Consider the following 17,660-nt stretch of genomic DNA (forward strand, 5'->3'; position numbering starts at 1 on the left):
GTGTCATGTTCTGTTTGTTTGTTCTGCAGGAAGACACAGAATGTGTTAGTATTTTTATGAGTAAGTGAACTTGAGTGTGTTTAACTGTATAGGTGAGTAAATTGGACTGTGATTAATTATGTGCATGACTGACTAGATGTGTCAGTACCTCAATGGATGATTGGCGGTGTGTGAGTGTCTATATAGGTGTATAAATGCACAGAATGACTGTAAGTATGAGTGACTGTAGAGGTGAGTGAGTGGACATGTATGTAGATCTAAAAGTCAATGAGTGGGTGAGTAGTTATTGGTATTGGAGTATCTATGGTTGTCAAAATGGCCGTCTGAAATTTTGAGTCGGTGTATCAAAGGTTATATTAGGGTGTGAGAAGATGCACTAATTTATCACATGGATGATGTCATCAGTGATGTCATCAGTGATGTCATTTGAGATGTCATCAGTGATGTCACTGACCATGTCATGAGTGATGTAATATGTGACGTCATCAGCAGTGCATTGCAGGGGCGCGAGTTATAGTTAGCAGAACTAACTATAACAGGGGAATTTCTAGGGTTTTGTATGAGGGAAATGTCCAGCTAACTATAACGCCCCTGAAACCTATGGTTTTTTCAGTGAATATATATATACATTACCTACTGGCGGTCGCCAGTAGGTAGTTATAGTTAGGACCACGTTTCCATAGGAAAACCTCAACATTCTATTTTGAATAACTTTGGCGCCGGTCGACGAATCCTCGCGAATTTCTCAAAATAGGTGGGGCGCTACGCTCCGCTCCTACCCTGAAAGTCTCGGGGGGATCCGTCAAGCGGGGGCTGAGATAAAAGGGGGGTCCCAAAACGCGTTTTTCCCATGCATTTTTCCATAGGACCTTTAGAACGACCTACAGCCCGAACGGCTGAACAGAATTACTAGAAATTTGGCAGAGAGGTAGTCCTCAGGTCAAGGAAGTGCCTTTTGTAGGTTTGGTGTAAATCTGTTCAGTAGATTCTGAGAAAATAGCCTTTAAATCAATATATATATCTGAGCCCGCTTACGGTACGCTTACCGTACGCTTACGGTAAGCGTACGGTGGCGTGCGCGAGCGCGATTCTGATTGGCTCTTAGATCTTAGTAAACATTCGAATCGGCCGAAACCAGGAAGCGGCGGCCGCCATTTTGTGTATTTCACTCTGAAAAAAAAGAGTGAAAACAAAGTAAGGGGGCAATGAGGAGAGTTACAGACCCCCTAACAATTGTAAGGGGGTCAAAGAAGGACAGAAAAGTACAAAAAAAACATTTATTGATTTTAAAAAAAATCACGGGGTACGCGTACGGTAAGCTCACGGTAAGCGTACGGTAAAAAAAATAAAAATAAATAAATGAAAATCAGATTTAAGAGTTTAGAAATTAGGGAGCTCTAAAAAGAGCTGTTGTGTTTATGGAGTCATTTTTTTAGTGGTACTTACAAGTAAGTACCGATGCAGAGTCTAAGGTTCAAGAGGAAGACTCTGTTCCCTTCATCATTGAAGTGCACACCATCTCCTCTATAAATGTCTTGCATGTCGTAACGCAAGTTGTTGTGGTAAATGGCACCCATACCATAGTCACGGAGGAAAGCAGAAACAGATTTGTTGACGTGCTTTCTTGCTTTGTCAATCTGTGGACAGAAATGATTGGACCAGTTCCATTTTTGCCTTTGGCATATGTTGGAAAACACAAAGGCAGTTTTAGGGAAAAGTGTAAACAGTTGTGCAAAGGTGTCCTTCATAAGCATTTCCAGACCTACCCCAGTCAAAGTGCCTAGGTCATTGCCACCACAGTGCACTATTATGAGGTCAGGGTGTTGGATTTGCATGAAGGATTTCACCAATGGCATCAATTGGTGCCACTTTAACCCTCTCTGACCAATCCATTTAATGTCTACATTTGGCAAAGCAAGGTCTCTCACCATATCTGTTTTCTCTGCAAACTTTTCACTCCAGAAGACATAGCTGTGCCCTACAATCCACACTGTGAACATCTTCAAAGGAGAACTGGATGCACTCAGGAGGTGTCTTTCAGTAGAATGGCAATATGAAAATAAAGACAGTTTGGAAATGGAGGCATACATATTTTTTACAAAACAAAAAGAACTGATTGGCTGTTTCATACCATTCTAGAATAAAAAATAGGCTGTATGTGAAAATTAATAGAAGCATGTTTTGTATTGGTACAAAAAAATGTGTAACCAAAGAACAGTACTATGGATTTGCAGTTAGGTTTGAAAAGTCAAGCACTCTTGCTCTGTGGAATTGAAACATTGTGTGTCGAACTTCTGACCTAACTGCACACAGCAGTGTTCCATGAGCTGTTGCTATGGTAGCAGGCAGAAGTCAAGTTGGGGGAAGGGTACTAGGCAGAAGTCAAGTTGGGGGCAGGGTACTTTTGGAAAAGGGTTGGTTTTCAACCAATAGAAATGTGTCATTACATTTGAAAAAAAGGGGGAAGCACTGAGATTTGAAACTTACATGTATATGTGTGGAAAAATAGAGGGAAAGTTTGCCATTATCTGGTTCTGCTGAGAGGAGAGAGGTGTACAGAACAGAGATCCTGGCTCTGATAATCTGCTGTTTGAGTGACACATTTCTTTCACAACTAACTAAATTTAAAGGTGAGTTTACAGTTTGAGAGGGGATGTATGTGGTAACTTAAGAAATGAATAATAGAAATGGGAATTGTTTTTGTTGTAGTTACACATGGTGGATTCATAATGTGTCAGTCTGTAAAAGAGATTTTCACTTGGCCCGAAAAAAAAAGAGCAGTAAGTGTGCTTTCAAATTGGCAAAGAAATTTCGTTTTGGCACTTATGTGAAAACATGACTCTGTGTGCATAGAAGAATTATAGGCAGAAATGTATTGCGTCTTGCTCTGGTGATTTCACAGTTGCAGTAGATGGAAAAGAGGAGCGAATTTTTGGGGGAAGAAGCAGAGGCTTAGCACACACCCATGTGCTTGCCATGTATAGTCATGCACAGTAATTAGAAGCGGGTGGGGTTTTCAGGTTTAAGTCTGTAATGCAAATACATTCAGCATCACTAAGGCTGGTTGCCCCTGCTGGAGTGTAGGCAGTCACAGAGAATACACACGGTGGTGGTCTGAAAAAAAAACAGCTTGGACATGTGCATTTAAATAAATTTAAAAAAAAGGTTTCAGAATGTGTCAGTCTGTAAAAGTGATTTCAAAGTGTAAAAAGAGATTTTCACTTGGCCCGAAAAAAAAAGGAGCAGTAAGTGTGCTTTCAAATTGGCAAAGAAATTTCGTTTTGGCACTTATGTGAAAACATGACTCTGTGTGCATAGAAGAATTATAGGCAGAAATTTATTGCGTCTTGCTCTGGTGATTTCACAGTTGCAGTAGATGGAAAAGAGGAGCGAATTTTTGGGGGAAGAAGCAGAGGCTTAGCACACACCCATGTGCTTGCCATGTATAGTCATGCACAGTAATTAGAAGCGGGTGGGGTTTTCAGGTTTAAGTCTGTAATGCAAATACATTCAGCATCACTAAGGCTGGTTGCCCCTGCTGGAGTGTAGGCAGTCACAGAGAATACACACGGTGGTGGTCTGAAAAAAAAACAGCTTGGACATGTGCATTTAAATAAATTTAAAAAAAAGGTTTCAGAATGTGTCAGTCTGTAAAAGTGATTTCAAAGTGTAAAAAGAGATTTTCACTTGGCCCGAAAAAAAAAGGAGCAGTAAGTGTGCTTTCAAATTGGCAAAGAAATTTCGTTTTGGCACTTATGTGAAAACATGACTCTGTGTGCATAGAAGAATTATAGGCAGAAATTTATTGCGTCTTGCTCTGGTGATTTCACAGTTGCAGTAGATGGAAAAGAGGAGCGAATTTTGGGGGGAAGAAGCAGAGGCTTAGCACACACCCATGTGCTTGCCATGTATAGTCATGCACAGTAATTAGAAGCGAGTGGGGTTTTCAGGTTTAAGTCTGTAATGCAAATACATTCAGCATCACTAAGGCTGGTTGCCCCTGCTGGAGAGTAGGCAGTCACAGAGAATACACACGGTGGTGGTCTGAAAAAAAAACAGCTTGGACATGTGCATTTAAATAAATTTAAAAAAAAGGTTTCAGAATGTGTCAGTCTGTAAAAGTGATTTCAAAGTGTAAAAAGAGATTTTCACTTGGCCCGAAAAAAAAAGGAGCAGTAAGTGTGCTTTCAATTTGGCAAAGAAATTTCGTTTTGGCACTAATGTGAAAACATGACTCTGTGTCCATAGAAGAATTATAGGCAGAAATGTATTGCGTCTTGCTCTGGTGATTTCACAGTTGCAGTAGATGGAAAAGAGGAGCGAATTTTTGGGGGAAGAAGCAGAGGCTTAGCACACACCCATGTGCTTGCCATGTATAGTCATGCACAGTAATTAGAAGCGAGTGGGGTTTTCAGGTTTAAGTCTGTAATGCAAATACATTCAGCATCACTAAGGCTGGTTGCTCCTGCTGGAGTGTAGGCAGTCACAGAGAATACACACGGTGGTGGTCTGAAAAAAAAACAGCTTGGACATGTGCATTTAAATAAATTTAAAAAAAAAGGTTTCAGAATGTGTCAGTCTGTAAAAGTGATTTCAAAGTGTAAAAAGAGATTTTTACTTGGCCCAAAAAAAAAAGAGCAATAAGTGTGCTTTCAATTTGGCAAAGAAATTTCGTTTTGGCACTAATGTGAAAACATGACTCTGTGTGCATAGAAGAATTATAGGCAGAAATGTATTGCGTCTTGCTCTGGTGATTTCACAGTTGCAGTAGATGGAAAAGAGGAGCGAATTTTTGGGGGAAGAAGCAGAGGCTTAGCACACACCCATGTGCTTGCCATGTATAGTCATGCACAGTAATTAGAAGCGAGTGGGGTTTTCAGGTTTAAGTCTGTAATGCAAATACATTCAGCATCACTAAGGCTGGTTGCCCCTGCTGGAGTGTAGGCAGTCACAGAGAATACACACGGTGGTGGTCTGAAAAAAAAACAGCTTCGACATGTGCATTTAAATAAATTTTAAAAAAAAGGTTTCAGAATGTGTCAGTCTGTAAAAGTGATTTCAAAGTGTAAAAAGAGATTTTCACTTGGCCCGAAAAAAAAAGGAGCAGTAAGTGTGCTTTCAAATTGGCAAAGAAATTTCGTTTTGGCACTTATGTGAAAACATGACTCTGTGTGCATAGAAGAATTATAGGCAGAAATGTATTGCGTCTTGCTCTGGTGATTTCACAGTTGCAGTAGATGGAAAAGAGGAGCGAATTTTTGGGGGAAGAAGCAGAGGCTTAGCACACACCCATGTGCTTGCCATGTATAGTCATGCACAGTAATTAGAAGCGAGTGGGGTTTTCAGGTTTAAGTCTGTAATGCAAATACATTCAGCATCACTAAGGCTGGTTGCCCCTGCTGGAGTGTAGGCAGTCACAGAGAATACACACGGTGGTGGTCTGAAAAAAAAACAGCTTGGACATGTGCATTTAAATAAATTTTAAAAAAAAAGGTTTCAGAATGTGTCAGTCTGTAAAAGTGATTTCAAAGTGTAAAAAGAGATTTTCACTTGGCCCAAAAAAAAAAGAGCAGTAAGTGTGCTTTCAAATTGGCATAGAAATTTCGTTTTGGCACTTATGTGAAAACATGACTCTGTGTGCATAGAAGAATTATAGGCAGAAATGTATTGCGTCTTGCTCTGGTGATTTCACAGTTGCAGTAGATGGAAAAGAGGAGCGAATTTTTGGGGGAAGAAGCAGAGGCTTAGCACACACCCATGTGCTTGCCATGTATAGTCATGCACAGTAATTAGAAGCGAGTGGGGTTTTCAGGTTTAAGTCTGTAATGCAAATACATTCAGCATAACTAAGGCTGGTTGCTCCTGCTGGAGTGTAGGCAGTCACAGAGAATACACACGGTGGTGGTCTGAAAAAAAAACAGCTTGGACATGTGCATTTAAATAAATTTAAAAAAAAGGTTTCAGAATGTGTCAGTCTGTAAAAGTGATTTCAAAGTGTAAAAAGAGATTTTCACTTGGCCCGAAAAAAAAAGAGCAGTAAGTGTGCTTTCAAATTGGCAAAGAAATTTCGTTTTGGCACTAATGTGAAAACATGACTCTGTGTGCATAGAAGAATTATAGGCAGAAATTTATTGCGTCTTGCTCTGGTGATTTCACAGTTGCAGTAGATGGAAAAGAGGAGCGAATTTTTGGGGGAAGAAGCAGAGGCTTAGCACACACCCATGTGCTTGCCATGTATAGTCATGCACAGTAATTAGAAGCGAGTGGGGTTTTCAGGTTTAAGTCTGTAATGCAAATACATTCAGCATCACTAAGGCTGGTGGCCCCTGCTGGAGTGTAGGCAGTCACAGAGAATACACACGGTGGTGATCTGAAAAAAAAAAAAAGCTTGGACATGTGCATTTAAATAAATTTTAAAAAAAGAGCAGTTTGTGTGCATTGAAAATGGCAAAGAAATTTCGTTTTGTGACTATTGTGAAAAGAAATGTAGTAATATATTTAAATACAATAAAGGATTTTTTTTTTAGTTTTTTTCAGGTATTGCTGAAGAACAGTGAACAAAATTTAAGATGCCTACAAAATCTCGAGTTCAAAAAACTCTAAAAAAAAAACTATATTTGAGGACAACTGGAGGACCAAAGTTAGTAGAAGATGCTGATGTTGGGAAAAAGAAAAAATCTTCTGGTAAGCAAAAAAGACAATTCCTAAACAAAATATTGAAAACAAACAAAAATGTACAAAATGTCTGTTCTCGGAAAAATGTAACAAAACCTACAGAACAGCAAAAAATTGAGGATTTAGTTAATGCAAATATACCTTCTGCAATTGAAAAGTTTAACATAAACAGAAAAACAGCATTTAAAGAGATACGTAGAAAAATGTTTCAGAGAAGAGTTATGTCCAATTTGATAAAGGATATAAAGAAATATAAGCAGAAGGCTAAATATTATAAGAGAAAAAAAGAAATTGAAGCCATTGCAGCAAAAGCATTAGAATTAAAAAGGAAACTATTCATATTAATTTTGAATAGGATGCGTACATTAGATAAAATGGTTAATGTACTGAAATCACAAAGCAAAAGCAAAAGAGTAGTGAACAGAACAAACTTTTGTAAAGTGTTTTTAGGAAAGTGGATGCATAGTTCAAGTAGTGAACCTTTTTTTAATGAAGAAAGCTATTTTCAAAGCAATAGTTTGCTGCATGCAGTTGACACCAGAGGTCGTTCATACGAAGTAAAAAACGGTTGCATAATGGAGAAGGAGATAATGGTTCCAAGAGATGAGGTACAAGTGATGGCAGATGAGGCAATGGGGAGACGTCCTAAAGCCCCAGTGTACACTTGGAATTGTAGTAGTATTTGCACTGTGCGTCAGGAATCTATTGACAGATTTCGAGAGTTTCTAAGAGAATATAGTAAAAAAAGTGTAAAACAAAAGATTAAGGTGCTTCAAAGTCTGGATCCATGCAGAGTGAGAGAGAATACTGGTTTGCAGGGTCATTCTCTTGCTTGTCTATCTAGAAAAGTGTGCAATAGTGTTTTCCATCATTTTAGGATGCTGGCTGTTCATCATACTGAAATAAGAAAGTTTGTGAGACGGTTGTATTTTGCCAAAAGTCCAGCAATAAAGTTAAATGAATTGAATAGGGCTCTGTTCCGAGGAACGGTATCAGATGTAGAGAAGGTTGTTGATGAAATTCAGTTTTGTTACTTTGGTCCTGAACAAAACAGTGCAGAGAAGGACACAATAAATGAGGCAGAAGTGGAAGAGAATGTAGAACCCTCTGTAAGTAACACATTTAATGATCACATAACAAAATTTGCAATAGTCTCTAATGAAAGACCAAATGTTACTTGTATTTGTTGCCGCAGAACTCATTATAGAAAACAAACTAGGAATGTTGATCTCTACAGAAAGAGTGAAAATGAAGATAATTATAAGTGGATGGATTTTGCCACATATATATTTCTTGAAAATTGTTTTGAATTGGGTGAAGATCAGCGTATTTGCAAATACTGCTACAACAAGTTAGAGGAAAATAGAATGCCGACCAGAGCTGTACATAATAATTTAGAATTGGATGCTATTCCTGCTGAACTTTCTGAATTAAATACATATGAGTCTATACTCATTCAATGTGTTCATCCGTTCCAGACCATAGTACGTATGGAGCCCAAAACTGGTAAATTACCTCCTTCAGATTTACTGAGAGGTTTAAAAGGTAGAGTGGTGTATTTGCCCTTGGATTTGAAAAAAAATATGGAAACTATTGATGCAGATACTTTGGAAACTGAACCATTAATTATTCTGGTTAATGGTGTCCCTACAAAGAATAAGAAGATTTGGCAGGAGCTGGTAGATGTGCGGAAAGTACAAAGAGCAAATTTGTATTTGAAAAAAAATAACAAATGGTATGAATCAATTTATATAGAAGAAGAAGAAGAAGAAGAAGATTTACAAGGAGACACAGAAACACCAACTGGACAAATTGAAAAAGTGGACAAGTCAAAGGAAGAAGAAATTTATGAACATTTTAGCATACATCCTCTCCATTCGAAAGAAGTTATGGGAGACAATATTGATCTCTTTCAGATGAAGAAAGCAAAAGGAAATCCTGTGAGTGTATGGGAGGAGAGCTTGGAAGCTCGATGTTTTCCCCAGCTGTTTCCTAAAGGAAAAGGAGGACGATACGATGAACGTCCGGAACAGATTCCAGCTTCTGAGTATCGGACTACAAGACTATATGCTGAAGATCCCAGATTTCGACAAAGTATCCCTTATTTGTTCCATCTTTTATTTGAAAGCGACTTGTCTGCACTGTCTTATGCAGTAAATCACATTTTAAAAAGTGGAGTACATTTACAAAATGTGTCTGCTAAGGATTTTATGGAGAAAGTGCAGCACCGAGATGATCATTTGGAAACACAACTGATCAATCTGATGGCTTGTCAGCGTGGGACAAATGAATATTGGTACCGACGCCATGGTGAACTAAAATGCATGTTACGCAACTTAGGAACACCAACATGGTTCCTTACCCTAAGCTGCGCCGAGTACGCTTGGGATGATTTACTGGATTTTCTACGAGAGGCCAATTCAAACATTGAAAACATCGAATACAAGACAGCAGGAGAACTGTGCTCATTGGATCCGGTTAATGTTTGCAGATATTTCAATCATAGATTTGAGGCTATGATGTCCTTCATCTGCAATAAAAAAAATCCACCCCTTGGAGAAGTAGTGGATTTCTTTTGGAGAAAAGAGTACCAGGCAAGAGGTGCTCCTCATATTCATATGCTGCTGTGGATCAAGGATGCCCCAAAGTTTGGAACAGATACTGATGAAGCAGTGTTATCTTACATTGAAGAATATGCAACATGTGCTATACCTAAAAACACAGAAGAGAACAAGTTAAAGGAGCAAGTTCTACGTTTCCAAAGTCATCGGTGTGGAAAATACTGTCGACGGAAATACAAGAGCAAAGAAAAATACTACACTAAATGTCGATTTGGATTTCCTAGACCTGTTCTTACAAATGGAAGAGTCAACAGTTTTATGTCAGCTGTGAGACATACTATCACAAGAAAATCACCTAAGAATACCTACAACCTTAAAAGAAAAGAAGAATCAAAAAATATAAATGACTACAACCCAGTCATTTTATCCATGTGGAACGCTAACATGGATATACAGTATGTTGCTGACAATTCCATTGCTGTTGCTCGATATGTAACGTCTTACATTACGAAATCAGAAAAAACAGAATTGAAGGAAATGTGGGAAGAGATTTCTCACGAGAAGACTGTCAGTAAGAAGCTGTACAGTTTTAGTTTGAAGATGTTATCGCATCGAGAAATTGGATCCTACGAATGTTCAGATAGGTTATCTTCTGCAAGTCTCTACTCGAAGTCAAGAAGAATAATTTGGGCAAGTTTAGGCCTTGCAGCAATGAGAAATCGGGTACTGAAATCTGTTGGAGAAATTGAATATTTGGCCGAGAATGACCCAGAAAGTACAGACATATTGAAAACAAACATGTTGGACACATATTATCCCAAGAGAAGTCATCATCTGGAGAACATGTGTCTCTATGAAGTGCTGCAGAACTACATTTATTCACGGAAAGCTGCAGAAGACATCAACAGTGGAAAATATAAAGTTGTTGGTGAAGAAGGATGTTTGGTGAAGCAAACCAAAGGAAGTTTGATAAATCACCGGAAGCTGAGTTGCGACACTACCGACAAGAAAGAATTTTACTACTTGGCTCTTTTACAGTTGTTTAAACCATGGCGTACAGAGGATGAACTACTGGGAGAATTCCAGAGCTATGAAGATTCTTTTAATGCTTGCAAAGACAGCATACAATGCAGTACATTCTCAACTTATCTGCAAATGTTAAATGAAGAAATTGAACAGGAAACTACAATTGCAGCAGAAATAGCTAGAGACAGTTCTCAGGACAGCCAAAGTTCAGGAACACACAGTCAAGATCCCCTAGGACAACCAATCGTTGAAAATGAAGCATCAATAGCCATGAATGAAGTGGAAACGGCTATGAATCTAGCTCAAGAAGAATTTATAGACTTAGAAAATTTGGAAAGACAACTGAATCAAGAGCAGCAACAAATTTATGAAGAGATCAGAAACAAAATTGATCACGGATTTCTACATATCAAAAAAGAGTGCTCATGCACATCATTTCATCCAATCAGGATGTATGTAAGCGGACAAGCTGGCACTGGAAAAAGTTTCCTAATTAAAGTCATCAGAAGCTACCTAAAGCAAAAAACGGATTCTACTTTGTCTTGTGTGGTTACTGCTCCAACTGGGTTAGCAGCATATAACATAAAAGGAATCACCTTACATCGTTTGCTAATGTTACCAGTGGAGCATGAGAACAAAATACAATTCAACAAGCTAACTGGAGAAGCATCCTTGGAAGTTTCACGAGTATTGAAGAAGATGCAAGTTCTCATTATTGATGAGGTGAGCATGGTATCAAACTTAATGCTTGCCTTTGTGCATTTAAGAATGCAGCAAATTTTGAAGACAGACTATGACGTGTTATTTGGTGGAAAACACGTCATAGTTTTTGGGGATCTTTTGCAACTTACTCCAGTTAAAGGACAACCAGTGTTTAATACTGTGACACATGAAGACACGAAGAAGTCATTGGGAAGCATTGGAAATACAAATATTTGGTCCTTCTTTGAGTACAAGGAACTTACAACTAATATGAGGCAAGCAAACGATGAAGAATATGGAAGTATTCTGAAAGATATCAGGATTGGACTACTCACAGATGTTGGGAAAAAAGCATTACAGAGTCGGCTGCTACATAATTTATTTCCAAAGGAAGAAATAGTTGCAGAGAAAATATACAAGAATATTGCAGAAAACAAAAGTGTCATCTGCTTAATGCCAACTCTACGTGAATGCTCAATATTTAATGAGGAGCTTTTGAAATTGGAAAAGGAAGACATCAGGAAATTGGAAGCAGTGGACAAAATTGAGGATGGAAGAATTACAGTCACAGTAACAGGCAAACTGAAAAATAAATTGGACTCACTAGAGAAGAACATCTCCAAAACAGCAGGATTAGAAAAAAATCTTTATGTTTGCATGAACTGTAGAGTGTTTTTAAGGAGAAATTTGGATGTTGAGAAAGGCTTAGTGAATGGAGCGATGGGAAGAGTTGTGGGTTTTATTAATTATCAGAAAAAAGAAGGAATTGAATGTTTACAGATAAAATTTGATCAGATAGAGGAAGTTAAAGACATTTGTCGTTGTTCAGTTCGTTTCATGCTTGTGAAAGACTTATATGTACGTAGGAAGCAGTTTCCGTTTTCACTAGCATATGCTGTAACTATCCACAAGTCTCAAGGATTGACTGTAGATTGTGCATTTGTGAACATTGGTTCAACTGTGTTCAAAGAAGGTATGGCATATGTAGCTTTGTCACGAGTCAAAACATTATCAGGTTTATTCATGATAGACTTTGATGACTCAAAAGTTAGTGCTGATACAAACTGTGTAAAGGAGTATAATAGATTAAGAAGAAGCTATGCTCCTCATTTAGGTCAGTATCCTGTGTTGGAGAAACGTGTAGTTTCTCGTAAAAGGAGAAATGAGAATATCTGTAATGAAGATGTAGAGAAGAGGAAAAAAAAGAGGAGTGATGTAATTGCAAGCAAAAAGAATAAGGAAAATGAAGAACAGGTTGTAGGATGTCATTTTGAAAATAGCTCTGGTGTCAACTGCTACGCTAATGTAGTGCTGAATGTTGCATTTTATCTGGAAAGTTTGCAAGAGCAGATAATAGTAAATCAGGGAAAAAGATTCTGTTCAGAGCTCAGTCTCCTTTTTCAAAAGCTGAGTAAAGATAAAACTCAAATAGAAAGTGCTACTGAAATTAGAAAACTTTTAGATGTATGTTCAGGACGAACACAGTTTTCTCAAAATGAACAGCAAGATGCACACGAATTTTTGATGTATTTTCTTCAGGTAGTGGAAGAAGAAGGAGTTCCCATTGACATTTTTTTTGGTCTCTCTTATAAATGGGAACATAGTTGTGATAATTGTTATAATATATGTGGCTCTATTGTTGATAATGAAAGGTTTATTTATTTGACATTGCCAGAGAGTAAAACAGTCACTTTTGCAAAATTAGTTAAAGATGCTAATCATAGCATGAAATGTGGTGAGTGTAATTCTGACATGTTTTCAACATTAATTTTAAGGGAATACGGACAGTATGTAATTTTAATGATGCAACGATGTAGAGCTGATGGATCAAAATTGGATACTTTAATAAAGAAGTTTACAGGACAGCAATTATCAATTTCAGGAAAAACTTTTGTAACTGTTGCAATAATTTTCCATGATGGACCTACTGTTACTTCTGGACATTACACAGTTTATCTAAAATGTGAAAAAGGCTGGACACTGTGTAATGATTCCAAATTGATTTTCAAACAACGTTTGCCTTTTGATTTAGCAAATTCCTATCTAATCTTCCTGAAACCTAAATTTTAGAGAGATTTGGCAAGATCTGGACAAAATAATTTTACCATTTTACTGGATTACCATTGCAATTTTGTAGAAAAAAGATTTTTAAAATTATCATTTGGCCTAAAGGAAAGATAACCAATTGTAATGTGGACTTTTTTAAATTTTAATGCAATTTTCAAAAACCAATAATTTAGAGATAATCGGTAACTTCTGCACATTTTAATTTATGGAATGCTATTGGACTGCCATTGGAAATTTTTTCAAAAATGATTTAAAAAATTACTATTTGGCCATGTGGAAAAGTAAGCAATTCTATTGTGGACTAAATAAATTATTCAAAAAATTTTCGTGAACCAAAATGTTACAGAGAATTGGTGAGATCTGGACAGATTAAACTTTAGAATTTTAATGGTTTTCCCTTGGAAATTTATTCCAGGAAAAAAAAAAAAATACTATTTGGCCTAAAGGAAATAAAATCAGATGTATTTTGGAGTTATTTGAGATATAATATTGTGATTATACTTCTGAAACAAACATATCAGACGGTATTTTAAAGAAAAAAGTATTGTTTTTAGATGATATTTTTTTAGAATAATATGCATTTCTGTAATGATAAGTTTAAGTGAGAAGACATTCTGGGCTTTTTTAATACAATCTTTGTGATTGTTAATTTTTTTTGCCCGCTGTAAAATGATGAATGCAATTGCTTTCACAATTAATAGTGAAATGCAATATATTCTGAAAACAGCAAAAATAAGGCAAAAATATTTTTTTTTAAAAAATGTAAATATGTGTATTGTATTATAAAATGGATAAAAAATATTAATACTTTTTTTTTTATTTTCAGATCGATATAGAAAATTTTCGGAAACTACAACCATTTTAAAAACTATTTTTAAAAAAAACAAATGAATAAATATTTTTTTGAGTGAGTATGGTAAGTTAAAAATAAAAATTGTAGTCTCTCAAGGACTTTGTAATGAGATAAATGATTTTTAGTGTTTTTTTTTAAAAAATAAAAAAAAGGTACGCTTACCGTACGCGTACGGTAAAAAAAAAAAAAAAAAGTTTTTAAAAAAAAAGAAAAAAAAAGATGAAAGATAAGGTTGGCTCTTAAAAGAACCGTTGTGTTCATGCAGGGACAGAGGAAAGAAAGATTGGGAATATTAGACGGTACGACAAGTGTGCTGATCTATTTTACTGTTCACCAGGGAAACACTGGTCTCCCTATAAGTAATTAGATCGTGACAAGTGGCGCACCGTACTTCAACCCTCGCAAACCGAGGGTTAATTTCCAGAGGGCCAGCAAAAGGAGATTCTCCCCCCACAGATGAAGGGCTCACCTGACCTGCAGAAGAAGGAGTCTGCCCTGCAGATGATGGTCCAGGCTGAGCTGCTGTGGATGTACTGGCTCGTCTTTCTGAAGAGTTACCTCCAAAAAGATGACCATGTGTCCTTCTGTGTACTTCCTGGAGGTGTCTCTTCATGGTGTGATTCCCAAAGGAATATTTCCTGTTAGGATTACCTCTAGAAAGTACACGCTTACACAGCTTGCAAGTAACTAAGGGTGCATTCACCTTTTGCTGGCCTTCTGGAAAAGTAAAATACTCCCAAACGTAAGAAGGCTTTACTTTCCTCGCTCTCTGCCTCAAGACAGTGCTGCTGGTGCTAGCCTCACTCTCAGAAGAGCTCTGCTGTTCTGCCATCGTATCCCAAAGACAAACCAGCTCCTTCTCCCAAGGGATCACAAGCAGAAATGAGGGGAATGGGTGTGGTGTAGGAGAGTTCTAGAACTGAAAGTAGTTTCAACCAATCAAAAGTTGTGTTTCAAGATCACATGACCTACCGTACGCTTACGGTACGCTTACGGTACGCTTACGGCAAAAAGTACGCGTGCGCGTAAAAAAGACACGCGCTTGCGCGCATGCGCATAACAGTCATTTCCCGGCACTTCCGCGTAACGTGCGCGTGTTGCGTAAGCGCGCACGCGTCCCACGCGCAGTACGCGCGGCTACGCAAAGTACGTAACTATACGCAAGCAGCGTAGATAGATTACGGACGTTGCGTAAACCGTACGCTTACCGTGAGCTTACGGTACGCGTACTATAAAAAAAAAAAAAAAAAAAAAAAAAAAAAAATCTGGAAATAGATTTTACTTGTTTATTTTAAAAAATTTATATAAAATAAATATTTAATGATTTTAAAAAATTAAGCATAGTCTTTATAAAAGGTAAGAAAATTAAATTAAAAATATGTTTGAAAAAAATGAAGAAAAAAAAAAAAAAATAGCATTTAAAAAACCTTGCAAATTCACTGAAAAAAACATGGGTTTCACACACGTTATAGTTAGGAATTAGCATTTAAAAAACCTTAGAAATTCACTGAAAAAACCATAGGTTTCACACACGTTATAGTTAGGAATTAGCATTTAAAAAACCTTAGAAATTCAGTGAAAAAACCATAGGTTTCACACACGTTATAGTTAGGAATTAGCATTTAAAAAACCTTAGAAATTCAGTGAAAAAACCATAGGTTTCACACATGTTATAGTTAGCTGGACATTTTACTCGTAAAAAACCAATGAAATTGCCCCGTTATAGTTAGTTCAGCTAACTATAACTCGCGCGCCCGCAATGCACTGCTGATGACGTCACATATTACATCACTCATGACATGGTCAGTGACATCACTCATGACATCACTGATGACATCTCAAATGACATCACTGATGACATCACTGATGACATCATCCAGTGAATGTGTGTTTTTCTGAAAATTAAATATGTTTTATATATGTATATCTCAAGGTCAATGGAAGAATAAATGGGTATATAAGTGTCTAAATGGATGCTTTGTTTTTGAAAAATTTATTGTGTTACTGACTGATTAAGTGTATCATAGTGAATACATGGCTTACTGAGTAATGTTTAAATATGAAAATATCTGTATCAGTCTCTCACTTTGTGTATAAGTGGCTGCATGGGTTGGTGAGTAGCTTCATGGGTGTCTATATAGGTTATTAGTTGTTTTTTTGAGTATCAGTCTGAGTGTCTGTATGGTTCGGTGGGGGGTATTATGTAGTGCATAGGTGCATGAATGAGTGATTCACTCTTTGTATGTGTTGAAGACAGCATGTGTGCAGGACTGTATGGGTGGATGAGTGTGTGAATGGTTGTGTTAGTGAGTGAATGACTGTCTCACTAGTGTCTTTATGAGTAACTACATATGTTTTAAACTAGTATATGTGACTATTGGTTTATATATGTGAGTATATGTGAGAGGGAGAGATTGAAAGAGTTCCTGTATGAATAAGTATGTGTTTCTATAAGTGATTGTTTAAAAGACTAAGTATGTGTAAGTTTCCGTAGAAGTAAGTATGGTGGTGTGTGTATTACTGTATATGCAAGTAAATGTATGTTTGATTCCTTATTAGCATGAGTGACTATGTGTGTGAGTAACTCTATGGATGAGTGGCATTGTGTAACAGGATGTATAGATGTATGAGTACATATGATGACTGAGTACATGTATGAGTGACTGTATAGGACTGTTGGTGAATGAGTGGATGTGTATGTGGATCTTAGAATTACTGAAGAGGTTGTTGTAACTGGTATTGGTATGTCCATTGTTTTGAAATTTTTAGTCTCTATTTTTGAATGTGTGTATCAAAGCTTATATTAAGGTGAGAGGAGGTCTGCCACTCTATCACAAGGATGATGTCAACAGTGATGTCATCAGTGATGTCATTTGAGATGTCATCAGTGATGTCATGAGTGATGTCACTGACCATGTCATGAGTGATGTAATATGTGACGTCATCAGCAGTGCATTGCGGGCGCGCGAGTTATAGTTAGCTGAACTAACTATAACGGGGCAATTTCATTGGTTTTTTACGAGTAAAATGTCCAGCTAACTATAACATGTGTGAAACCTATGGTTTTTTCACTGAATTTCTAAGGTTTTTTAAATGCTAATTCCTAACTATAACGTGTGTGAAACCTATGGTTTTTTCACTGAATATATATATATATTTACTCGTTTTGCTTTGCAATATGAATGTTTTTAGACTCGAACATTGTAAAATGCTCGTTCCTTGATAAACTGTTGGTTCTAATGTATTTTCCTGATGTCAAAATGACAAGGAAGGGCGCAGAACTGAAGGCTGGGCCCACTTTGGAGTATGTGACCTGTCTAAAACTAGCAATTTTAATATGACAAGTCAGGAAGTGCCCTCTTGATAATACGATTGAAGGTGGAACTGAAAAATATGAAATCGCTTCTGAATGATGCAAAAGTAACCATCATAGTTGTATGTTAGAAAACTATCAGATTACTTCGGCTCTCATTAGAACTATTCCTCACGAGGACGAGTTTGCTGGTTCCTGATTGGCTTGTCTTATGTTTTTGCTCAAAGTAATTCTGTATTTGGTGTGACCAATGCCGTAAATGATAAAAGAGCCATAAGATGCGACTTATGTTATGTGTGTTGTTCATAATAAGTGCTGCAAAGACAGATGCTGCAACTTCCTAGTATAAAGCAAGAGTGCAGGTACCAAAGGGCTAGTAATAAGCATCTGTGGTCTCACACAACTATGTATCAGTGGGGCTGGGGCTCCACTGGTCAAACAGACATGCATCAAAGAGCCTAGA

The 17,660-nt window shown here is 37.2% G+C and overlaps 1 protein-coding gene across 1 annotated transcript in view; it reads left to right on the plus strand.

The window, feature by feature from the left end:
* The first annotated feature begins 1,302 nt into the window (after window positions 1-1,302).
* LOC146866355 (uncharacterized) overlaps window positions 1,303-17,660 on the plus strand; it is a 28,740-nt gene continuing 12,382 nt past the window's right edge. The window contains exons 1-2 of the mRNA XM_085640502.1: window positions 1,303-2,630; window positions 6,528-12,218. Of these exons, the coding sequence (XP_085496628.1) occupies window positions 6,570-12,218 (5,649 nt within the window). The 5' untranslated portion in view covers window positions 1,303-2,630; window positions 6,528-6,569. The remainder of the gene's footprint in view (window positions 2,631-6,527; window positions 12,219-17,660) is intronic.

This window comes from Triturus cristatus, chromosome 2_1 (genome assembly GCF_964204655.1).
Source record: "Triturus cristatus chromosome 2_1, aTriCri1.1, whole genome shotgun sequence".
NCBI classification, from domain to species: domain Eukaryota; kingdom Metazoa; phylum Chordata; class Amphibia; order Caudata; family Salamandridae; genus Triturus; species Triturus cristatus.